This window comes from Abramis brama, assembly GCF_963993115.1.
Source record: "Abramis brama genome assembly, chromosome: 14".
In the NCBI taxonomy this organism is placed as follows: Eukaryota; Metazoa; Chordata; class Actinopteri; order Cypriniformes; family Leuciscidae; genus Abramis; species Abramis brama.
Window position 1 is genome coordinate 9,939,164 of NC_139976.1, and position 12,013 is coordinate 9,951,176.

Genomic DNA, 12,013 nt, shown 5'->3' on the forward strand with positions numbered 1-12,013 from the left:
GAATTGACAGGTCATTGTTACCTTGTTTTATTTACCAGAAAACCTGTCAGCCTGTCAATAATTTTGCGAATTTGAGTTTGCTGATATCAGGACGGATTGTTTTATTCTTGAGAGACCTTAATTATCACAGAAAATATCGATATTTTCAACCCATACCCAGCTTTACATTTCCATTCCATTGATTGAATAGCTTTCATTGACTGGGTTGCCCTTTTAAGAGGAGCGTCGTCATAACCAAAAACATGATCAGTTCAGGGAATTATGTGAAAGGGGGGGATAACGGGGATTTCTTACTCGAGCTGTAATGACACGAAGTTGTTAAATTCGCTGACTTAATCCAGTCCTTCCCACATAGGAAACTACTCAAACATCCGACAGGTGACGTACACAAAGTACAGGAAAAAGAGTCACATTCAGAATCTCTGAGTCTAAGTGTTTTTGAGGGGAGGACGACGAGCACTTGCTCTACTGTACATGTGAGCAACATAATCACAATTTGCAATTAACTATATCTCACACAGTCTTCTAGACAAAGGGACAGAAAGCTGAAATCTCTAGAGGCTTCTTTTCTGTATGTGTCCTCGTGGGAACCAATTATACAAAAGTAATTTGAAACCTGCACCTACGTAGTCATGTGGTGCCTCATTTTGGTAGATCATTCAACATTTATATAGTATACTCCAGGTGTATGCACATTGGTTTTGCTATTATAATTTATAATGTATGTAAAATGTGTTAAATGGCTAAATCAGGGTAACAATGTATGAACGGAATCTTTAAAAAGGTTTGGTTTTAGGCCTGTACAAATTATTATATTTTAGAGTTTAAATTGGTCAATGCTGAATCAGGAAGAACATCACATAAAGACATTAATGTTATAAAACATTTATTTGCAAGCAAAATGATTTGAACAGTGAGCAAAAGCACTAAAACTCATATATCCTAATAACTCACGTTTCCTAAAATAAATAACCATAAAATACGACAAAAATATCAGATGTGCCCGCTGTGCACCAACCAGTAGTTGATAAACAGAAAATGTAACCATCTAAGGACTAAAATAGTAAGACGTGTCTTCTTGCTTAATTTGTTTTGTTTTGCAAAAATCATACAGTTGAAATAATGAAATGCAATTTCACAAAAATTGTATCTTTACTAAAAGTTAAGAATATAAATTTGTCAATAAAAAATTTAATTTGGAAAACCCTTATACAAAACTATTTCGGTAACTTTAAAATTTTAACGTCAAATTGGCCAAGGAATTAATTGCTTCTCATCAGTCAAATTGACAACTTGTAAAACACAAAAATAAAGTGAATTTGGACATTTGGTACAAAAATAAGTTAGTTATACATGCTAGTTCAACAAATTTACGTTCATGTGAACTATAATATACATACATTTTCAGTAATGATAATCATCGATAGCAGTGAGTAATTGAATGAATTTCAAAAAGTCATATAAAACAGATGTTACTAGCCACAAAAAAAACTTTAACAGCTGGCCGAATTACAAAGACAATGTATTTTTGTTTCAAAGTCCTGAAAGTATTAAAAACACCACAAATATCCATGCAATTCCATATCATGTATCCCTGGAATGCCGCTGAACACTTAGTGTAAACATGCCCTTTCTCAGAACACAGTGGGGTTTTTTTTCTTTACATATAGTTAAAACATACAGTCAAGGGAGATGTGATTAGATTTGGCTTGATTATCAACCCATATAACTATACACTGAAACTTCAGAACAGATGGTTTGGGTGGCAGTACTGTTCAATATGGTCCCAATAACCACTAGATTGTTCAAACTGTCCTTTCATATTTGGTCACATACTCAATATAAATACCCAATCGTTAGCAAACATAGCAAATTAAGGCAAGTTTCAATAAGATGGGACCTACATTCTCTCTCAAGTGTCTTTTGCAGTATTTGGCGTCACCATTCTCCATTCAGGGCCTGTTGGCAGAATGCCTGGGCTTGGGGAATGTCCATGACTCATCTCTCCTTCCTCTTCCCCTCCCTATAGGAGTATTAGATAGCCTTGACATCAATGAGGTGGCTGTGTTGGGCACCTTCCCTCAGGGACTTGATGTTTTGTAGCCTTCGCCCATGCAGAGTGAAGCGAGACCACGCCAGCAGCTGCAGAAGGGCACAGGAAATGGGCACAAACACCAGCAGGTAAAAGCAACCCTGACGCAGTGGCACAGGGAAAGAAGGAGCCGCAATCGGTGCTTCTGCCACTGAGTTCCTCTCGAAGATGTCATATCCTGGAAAAAGATAGGGGAAATGATGACAATTGAAGATACATTTCCATTAAAAGTTTGAGTTTTTTAATCTTAGAAATGCATTTTATATTCAGGATGCATTAAACTGATCAAAATATCAAATCAGTAAAGACATTTACAATGTTACAAAAGATTTCAAATAAAACAATTTTTTTTATTCGTGAAAAATTATTATCATGGTTTCCACAAAAATATTAAGCAGCACAACTGATTTCAACATTGATAATAATAAGAAATGATATCAGAATTATTTCTAAAGGATCATCTAACACTGAAGACTGGAGTGAATCTCAATAATGTTATTGTTTGATCAAATAAATGCAGCCTGGGTGAGCCACTTGGTTTAATATTTTGCCATCTAATTTAAAATGTACTGGGTCAAACAAGTGCAATGCATGAGAGAGATTCTTTGTTGTCGCATCTGCTAAATGATTAAATGTGAATTATGTGATTATTGCTTGCAATGCAGGGTTTATTCACAGCACACACACCTGTGTAGAGACACAGCAGCCAGGTACCAATGAGAGGGGCAAAGGTCTGACCAGGCTTGGTTACCAAGGCAACCATGCCAAAGAGCAGGGCAGAAGCTGCTTGTTGCCGGTGGTTCAACACAAAGTCCTCATCCACTAGGTCTGTGATCACCAGGTTCAGAAGTTTACAAGTGCCCTCGGTGAAGACGCGATTACTACGGAGAGATTCAAACAACACAGTAAAATAATAAAAATAGATAGACAATGCTGATGAAAGATTATTTGAATCTGTTCTCAGAGGCTAATGTGCATCTTTTTATTAATTAATCGGTGTTAATCTTGTCAACTTAATAAATGTAGAAAATGTTTGTTTTTTGTCAAAGATAAAGAATAGCACAAAAAAAGACAAAAAAGAGAAATGCACATTATCACAATTAACAGATTTTAATTAAATACTCTAAATAGCTAATACTTAATTTGCAATGTGTTCCCTAAAAGGAGACCAAACTTAAGTCTGCATGTATTACTCCACTTCACAAGGGAGGTGATGTACTTGATCTTCATCATGTTCTATATCTAAAGTTTTGGAAAAAATCTATAAACAACTTTCAAATTATTTATGCATTAATAATATTTTATCACCATTTCAATCTGGTTTCAGGACCAATCATTCTACCACTACTGCTTTACTTAAGATTACTAATGATGAGTTCTCAACTGCAGATGATGGTGACTCACAGGTGCAATTTCTCTTGATTTATCTAAAGCTTTTGATTTAGTTGATCGATATTTACTTTTAGACAAACTCCATGTTTTTGGTCTTTCTGAAAATTTAGTTATGTGGTTTAATTCATACCTGCATAATAGAAAACAATGTGTAGTATTAAATGGGAATAAATCTGATTTTCTGGTTCAACCAAGAGGTGTACCCCAAGGCTCAATATTGGGACCACTTCTTTTTTCCATTCATGTCAATAATTTACCTTTAATTTTAAAAAACTGAAATGTTCAACTTTATGCTGATGACACCGTTATAGATGTACAGTGCTATGCATAAGTTTAGACACCCATGCTAAAGTTGACTAAAAAGAGGAATAAAAAATAATCTTTTGGAAATTGAACTTAATGCCTTAATTAAAAAAAGTAGGAAAAATCCAACCTTTAAGGACACCAATTTTCTTTGTGAATGAATAATGTATCGTAAATAAATAAATGTTCTTCCTTAAAATACAGGGTGCATAAGTTTGGACACCCCTATGTTAAATTCCCATAGAGACAGGCAGATTTTTATTTTTAAAGGCCAGTTACTACATGGATCCAGGATACTATGCATCCTGATAAAGTTCCCTTGGCCTTTGGAATTAAAATAGCCCCACATCATCACATAGCCTTCACCATACCTAGAGATTGGCATGGTTTTATTTCAGTTAGCCTAATAGCTGGTTTGATTTGCATTGAGAGATGATCTTATGGAAAGTACTCCATGCCAATCTCTAGGTATGGTGAAGGCTATGTGATGATGCGGGGCTATTTTAATTCCAAAGGCCAAGGGAACTTTATCAGGATGCATAGTATCCTGGATCCATGTAGTAACTGGCCTTTAAAAATAAAAATCTGCCTGCCTCTATTGGGAATTTAACATAGGGGTGTCCAAACTTATGCACCCTGTATTTTAAGGAAGAACATTTATTTATTTGCAATACATTATTCATTCACAAAGAAAATTGGTGTCCTTAAAGGTTGGATTTTTCCAATTTTTTTTAATTAAGGCATTAAGTTAAATTTTTTATTCCTCTTTTTAGTAAACTTTAGCATGGGTGTCTAAACTTATGCATAGCACTGTATATAATTCTGATATTTCACAAATTCAACCATCTCTTCAGTATGATTTTAATACTTTACAAGATTGGCTTTTGGATTAACGAGTGCTTAATAATAGTCTTGTATTATGATGTTTGGTTATAGACAGAAACTTAAATCCAAAATTTGTTCTTGTGTAATATCATGTAAAGACGGTACTCCTTTGCATAAAGTTGATATTTTTAAATACCTTGGTATATGGCTTGATTCTGAACTTTCCTTTAAATTACATATTAATCATATTTTACATAAAATCTATTTTCGAATTCGTATTTTACATCGATCTCAAAATAGTTTTTCATACAGTGTTCATAAGAAACTTGTTTCTCAACTTATATGTCCAATCATTGATTATTGTGATGTTGTTTATCAAACTGCATCAAAATTAGATCTTATTCCACTTAATACAGTATATAATAGACTTCACAGATTTGTTTTGGCATTATCTTTTTTTACTCATGACATCACTGTACAATGTATGATGAACTTCAGTGGCCATCTCTGCATTTAAGACAACATATTCATTGGAATTTATTTTCAAATGTATTTATTTTAAATATCCTAGTAATTTACAACAATATTTTGTACCTTTCTCTTTAAATTATCAAGTTAGACACACTGTCCAAACTTTTTTTTTTTGTTCCTCGGGTAAAAAAATTTTTTTTGGTAAAACAGCTTTTATGTTTAAAGCCCCAATAGACAGGGATAATTTACCTGCGGATATTCGATCTATTACATCATTTAGGATGTTTAAACAAACTTTATCATCTCATTTTGTGTTGGACTGTACATGCTATTATTGAAGGTGTCACTGTTTATATTTCTTTATATATTTGTGGTTTATATTTTATGTTCATTTACAATTAGATTCAGTGATGAGTATACTTTGTTGTATATTTGTTATCATTTAAACTTTGTGGTGTTATTTTTCAATTAATGTTTGTGTTCTGTTTTTTGTTGATGTATTGTTCATTTGTATTTTGTTTTTGTTATGTAGTGAATGTGTTACGCTGTATGTTGGGACCCCCTCGAAAATGAGATGGTGCATCTCATGGGGTTAATCCTAATAAATACATTTAAAATATAAACTCTGAACTTCTGAAAATGGAAGGGCTTGTAAGAAGCTCATTTCTCACCTAGCAATAAAGATGCAGAGCAGGTACACCTGGTCCGCCCCGGCTAGAAGCATGGCTATACTGAGGCCCAGCTTTAAGAGGAAGAGCCAGCGGACAACCTGGTAGACACCCAGTCTTTGGCACAGCGTCAAGAAGTAGAGATTGTTCAGATGAGGTGCAATGTAAGAAAAGCCTGTGTCACAGGAAAATAGAGAATTAGTAAAATACAAATACAAACGGAAATCATAACCTCACAATAGGTTCCCACAAGCAGGTATACATAGCCAGCATTGTTGATGTGCTGTGGCCACGTGAATGATTTCTTTCTCTCTTACCCAGCAGGAAGGAACCGGTGGAGGCAGAGATACGGTCTGACAGGAGGTGCTCCAAAAACAGAGGGAAGAAATTGTTGTTGAAATGGCAGTGGAATACCTGCGGATGGTAGAGGAATATATATATATATAAAAATCAGTTCTCTAATTGGATGATTTTAGACAATACCACTTTAACTTTTAAGTTTTTACATTTACCTGTACAAGGTTCATAGAGACAAACCACATAAAGTTCTTGTGACATGACAGCTGCTTTAGATATTCTCCAAGAGTGACTGGCTTCCCAGGTGAGGTAAAAGGAGCTTGACCGACACTCAGTCTATAAGAACGTCAAGGAGGATGGGCAATCCAACGGGAGGAAACAAAAGAAAAAAAAAGTTAAAGAGAAATTCTTACAATAAAAAAATACATATAATAAAAAGATGACAAATTCTGATTGGATGAGCAATGAGCATCTATGTTAAAGTTGCAGTAAGCGATTTTTGAAAAACGCTGTTGAAATGTGGATCGGACCAAGCACCAAAACACACGTGTAGCCAATCAGCAGCAAGAGGTGTATATACTCATGATGCGGGAGACAGACATTAGCAGAACAACTATAGAAAGAGAGAGATGGCAGAGAAAATACAAAAGAGGAAAAGGCCAGAGGAATGTAACTTTAAAAAGAAGGGTTACAATCAGGTAAGACCCACATTTAATATCAGAGAAGCTTTCCAGCACTGAAGAGCTTTCCAGAACTGAATTATCATAGTAACACAAATTGCTTTCACTTATTGATGACATACCCTCAGGCGCCCAGGCACATCAGCAGATTCCGCCATAGTCGTTGCCTGTGTGTGTTGCATGCATAGCGTGTACGTGAACGTAGGGGCGGATGCATCAAAATAGGGGTGCGATCCTTTTGGGTTGGGGCGTGTTTGTTTTAGTGATTTCAAATACCAGAAATCGCTTACTGCACCTAGAAACTCTCTCTACCTGCAACCATAAATAGTCTACCGCTAAGCTAATTGTCTATAAACTTTGTTACAATGTTAGCATTTCACAGGGCTGAAATTTGTAGTCCAGCAACTCTAAGTTTTGATATTCTGTTAAATAACTCCTTTTATGTTTCATCAAAGAAAATAATATAGGTTGAACAAATTTGTGGTTGAGTAAATGATGCCAAAAATAATCATTTTAAAGAGTGCACTGCATGTTCTTGTCAATCGCTATCAACATCTCTTCCTTGAGCGAGGCAATTAACCCCAGGTTGCTCCACGGGGACTGGCTCTGCAATTAGTGTGGTGTAAATTGCCTCAGATGAAAAGTAACTGCTAAACGACAAGTAATATTTGCTCTGAAAAACAATAACTCTTACTCAGCAAGTGCTTGGCTCTCGTTCTTGTGTAGAAGGACTTCGTTCTGAAACCGGTGCTGCAGGAGACGTGAAACAATGTAAAAGCCTAGCATTGAGAGAGCGGCTAGAGTCACACAGAAGAGCCTGAAGGAGTAAAAGTCTTCCTTGTTCCAGAAGGAGTAAGAGAGGAAAACGGACAGCGAGCCCATCGCACTGAACAAGGAACTGTGGAAGTTGAGGCGCGTGCGGTCATGTGCAGATACGGCCAGATCAGCCAGGAGGGCGTTGTGGTTGAGGTCGACCACCGTGAGGAAGCCATCGTAAAGGCACAGGCAGATGAGGAACTGCAGTCCAGGCCAGGTCCAGGACACCCAGAAGGCCAGGAACGAGAGGGCAAAGAGAGGCCCGCTACGAGAGAGTGCCTGCAGACGCTTCAAAACCACGTCAGGGGATGTGATCTGGGACCCAGACCTGAGCAATCAAACACAGAGAGAGATTCATTAGACATGTACTCGTCCTATCGAACTGTGGATTTCCAGATCCAGTGAATAATCTTACTGTGGAGAGCTCAGGAATGAGCGGTCACTCAGCCAGCCAAAGAGAGGGTCGTTTAGGCTATTCCATATCAGAAACACAGTCTATGGAAAAAGAAACAACAAAATGAACAAAACAAAACCATAAATGGTCTCATATTCAGTTAATAAATAATTGACAATTGAAATTGACAGATACTATATAAAATAAACCTACCTCTCCCACCCAAAACGATAACTTGTCGATCTTGTAAACAGACACAAAGGTCTCCACGTAATACAGTAAGAAGACGTTGTGGAGAATGGAGACGAACAGAGCCAGGGAGCCGTAGAGCATAGCTGTTGAGACGCCCTGGCAGAGGCCCCATACCCTCCTTCCCATCCTTTGCTTCTTCTCTCCCACACAGCACTCTACACGTCCCACAGGCCGAGCAGGGTGGGGTCATCGCTCCATCCGCTCCTGCAAACAGACAGACACCAACACAAACCAACCAGTTCAAAACCATGCCGTCTATTATTCAGTGAAATATGAGGCTGGGTAATGTCTGTCGGCTGTTTTTAGTTTGGAAATAACCATTATTTGAATTAGATTCAGAGAGCATAATTGGACAATGGCCAAGCCAATGAGAAAACTGAGCATCTGTACCACATAATCAAGTGGCTTTGGCTTCATTTGAATGATTCAGCACTTTGCTTGATATGAATCTGGAAAAACAGGCTAACACAAAACCTTCTTCTGAGCTAAAATATTAACAACGTGGGGGACGTTGTTAATATTTTAGCTCAGAAGAAGGTTTTGTGTTAGCCTGTTTTTCCAGATTCATATCAAGCAAAGTGCTGAATCATTCAAATGAAGCCAAAGCTGGGAGAACAACAGGACCAAAGATGAATCACAGCTTTTACAAAGTTAGTCACAGAAATTGTGGTTATTTTTGTATGAAATTATAATTATTATTTTTTCAATACAAGTTCATTCTCAAATCAAAAAAGAATGGGAAAATAGCACAGTGAAAAGATCTCTTAAAAAAGGGCTTCCGTTATGTTTCCATGGAGAGTGTTATGGGGAATTAGCGATGAAAGCAACCAATTTTCCATATCCATAATAACAAAAACAGCCTGGACTTCTTCACAGAGTGTCATGTGAGCGGTTATTCAGTACTTTCCGGTCACACCTCCATATTGTGCCTGTAAAAACGATTTCTAACAGGAAAAATTATGATAAATCCCAGTGTGAAGTCTAATTGCACATGAACCTTAGATTTTAATGAGCTGGATGATCTCATCCCAGCTTCAAAGCTGATGATAACAAACACTGTTATTTAGTCCAGAGATTTCTCAGGGGTGAATGAGAGATGTAACCTGAGCACCATTAGTGTAGACTGAGGCCTGTGTTTGCTATCAAATATTGAACAGTTTCCAATGGAGCGGAGAAGTCATGTGAATTTCCTTACGCACAGAGAATCCCTCATTGCTTTAAAGCCAGACATCCGTGACAACCTTTTGCAAATATCACTAACCTTACTTTGGGACACATGGCATATCAAAAGGCAAATGAAATTGCTTTCTGGCTTCGTTCTGGTAGGCAGCGCACCTGATGTTCACATACTGTGCAAGCTCACACAAGTCCTTGAATTCTTTGAAAGCCCCTGTTCTTATAGTTAAAGCAACATTAAAAATAACCTTGCCCCCCAGCTCTTTGAGAGAACAATGGATTACAGTTCTGGGCGGTTAAACTAACCTAAACATATGATTTCTAAGCAGTGAAACAAAACGCACCTCACTGGATCGAATTGCACACAGTGATTCTCATCTCATCTCTGAAGGACAGGTGGCTGCTTACCAACAGATTCGATTCAGCGATCTTTGATCCAACACGAGATCAAGTGCCATGGAGCAAAACACCAACATTTTGGCAGTGCTGTGTTACAGTGACAGGTTGCCCACCTGTGTCTGTTCTCCAGAACAACAGGATGCGTGGGAACTATTCTTATTTACAGGCCGTAACATTCAGTTCACACTCTTTTAACACAAATGCTTTGACGCACATAAAACCAACAGTCAAATAGCTAGGCTACTTTTCACAGAACTCTCTTTCTTGTATTCAGTCAGCACAAAGATGTTCATTTCCGTAGCCAATTTAAAATGGCCATTAGGGTGGAATAAGACATCTTACAAAACCCAAAAAGTGATGTATATTTATTAATTCATGGGCACAATAATTAATTTAGAATGGAGGCAGAATATATTTATTAAAGTATAGTTAGTTATAGTTAATTTAAAGATGATTAAAGACAAACTTAAAATATAAATTTTAAAACAAATTAAGGACGTAACAATGACTAAATTCAGATGGCACCATTCTACTCAATTATAGGTTGACAAAAAAGTTAACATATGGAAATATTAAGTACTTATCAATTTATATAAATTCATAAGTACTTAATATTTCAATATATTAAAACATTTTTTTTTTTTTTAATCAATTATAGGTTGACAAAAAAAGTTGTAATATATGGAAATATAAGTACTTAATATTTATAAATATAACTTTTTGTTAACCTATTATTGAGTAGAATGGGGCCATCTGAATTTAGTCATTGTTGCGTCCTTAATTTGTTTTAAAAATATCTATTTTAAGTTTGTCTTTAATCACCATTTAAAAAAATAAAATAATAATTAGTAGCCTATGTGTTCCATAATCATATGAATGCAACTAATTGTCATTTATAAACATGTACTCCATCTTCCCCTATTACGAAACTTAATTAATTAGCTATTTTAAAAGAGACCATGATCACACTATCAGGTTCCCGACACCTGTAAGTAAATACTAAAAATATCCAATATTAGTGACAAATTCAAAACACCGAAACACGGAAACGTCAAAAGGGAAAATGAAAATGGTGGAATGTTATGACAATGACTGCTTTAACCCGACGATTATGCTTTGATATAAGATTTAATATTTCTGAATAATTGTTTAGAACACATTCCATAACCGAATGTTTTCGTCTTGACTGATATATTCTTACATTCTCATGGGCGCACTGACACAGTGTTTCACTAGTAACGTTAGATCTGGGCTAGCCGCTCACATTAGCGACTTCACTCATTGTAATTCACAACGCTGAGTTAAGATAAGATAGTTTGAATTTTATGAGCTGAAGGAAAATCACACATAGCCTACCTCGTCAAACTATGAGTTTGATCAGAGACGTCAAACTTTAAACCTAAAATAACCCTTTAAACTACTAATCCTGATCTGAGTTAAGGTCGCTAGCAGGCTATCCGCTTTCATATCAAGCAATGCGACGTGTATCAGCCAGACAGACACTTAACCAGTCCAGTTATCATCAGAGAGAGAACACAATAATATCAGTCGATCATATGATTTTAGATCGTAAGGCTGTTGGGCACTTACCATGTGGAGTTAATGTCAAAGCTGCAGTCACCTGATGATCAAAACAGACGCTATAAACGTTTCTAGAGTTCACAGTTGTATCGAAACATGTCATGTGTTGGACGAGGAAGCCCGTGACGTCACGCCAATCCCTCCTCCTCCTCCTCCCGATCACTCCAGCTGCCATCTGTACACGTAGCCTACGTACACACAAACAGACAGGCACGCACTCATTTGGTAAATTTCACATGATTCTGAATAGCAGTAAAGTTTGTAACATAATTATGGAGGAAATGCATGAATGCAAATTTCCAAAGCTCTAAAAGGCTGATACTGGCACGTTTTCTTCTTGTATGGACACGTGATCAAGTGGCAACTAAAGCTGATGTCTCACGGAGCGAGGTCTATTTCAAACAAACCAAATTCAATTTAGATTATATATTGATGAATGACCATTCTCATAATATCCATTATAATGATGAATTAGCATTCTCATAATATCCATTCAAACAATAAGAATTCACTATAGTCCTTTAATCTGTATTGTAGGCTAGAACAATGCTTATAGTAAGAAGCTAAGCTACATATGCTCGGCTAAAAAAAAGCTATTGAACATCTTAACATAGTCAATTCTATTATAACACTATTTGTTTTTATGGGAACCTTCTAACAATTATTT

General features: G+C 36.5%; 1 protein-coding gene across 1 annotated transcript; it reads right to left on the reverse strand.

Annotated features, from left to right (window-relative positions):
• Positions 1 to 873: 873 nt before the first annotated feature.
• On the reverse strand, positions 874 to 11,476 carry mfsd13a (major facilitator superfamily domain containing 13A). The gene is made up of 9 exons (XM_084135410.1): positions 11,356 to 11,476; positions 8,152 to 8,394; positions 7,960 to 8,039; positions 7,423 to 7,872; positions 6,264 to 6,384; positions 6,069 to 6,165; positions 5,755 to 5,926; positions 2,780 to 2,973; positions 874 to 2,270 (listed from the first exon to the last, which is right to left on the reverse strand). Exons 2-9 carry the CDS (start codon positions 8,314 to 8,316, stop codon positions 2,035 to 2,037), a joined length of 1,515 nt encoding a protein of 504 aa, XP_083991536.1. The 5' UTR covers positions 8,317 to 8,394; positions 11,356 to 11,476; the 3' UTR covers positions 874 to 2,034.
• Between the last annotated feature and the right edge of the window lie 537 nt (positions 11,477 to 12,013).

Coding starts and splice junctions, on each gene's coding strand:
- mfsd13a (XM_084135410.1), bottom strand. CDS start 8,316: ATGGGAAGGAGGGTATGGGGCCTCTGCCAGGGCGTCTCAACAGCTATG. Junction 5,927..6,068: donor CACCGGTTCCTTCCTGCTGG/GTAAGAGAGAAA, acceptor CCTGTGACACAG/GCTTTTCTTACATTGCACCT. Junction 2,271..2,779: donor GCTGCTGTGTCTCTACACAG/GTGTGTGTGCTG, acceptor ATCTTTTTCCAG/GATATGACATCTTCGAGAGG.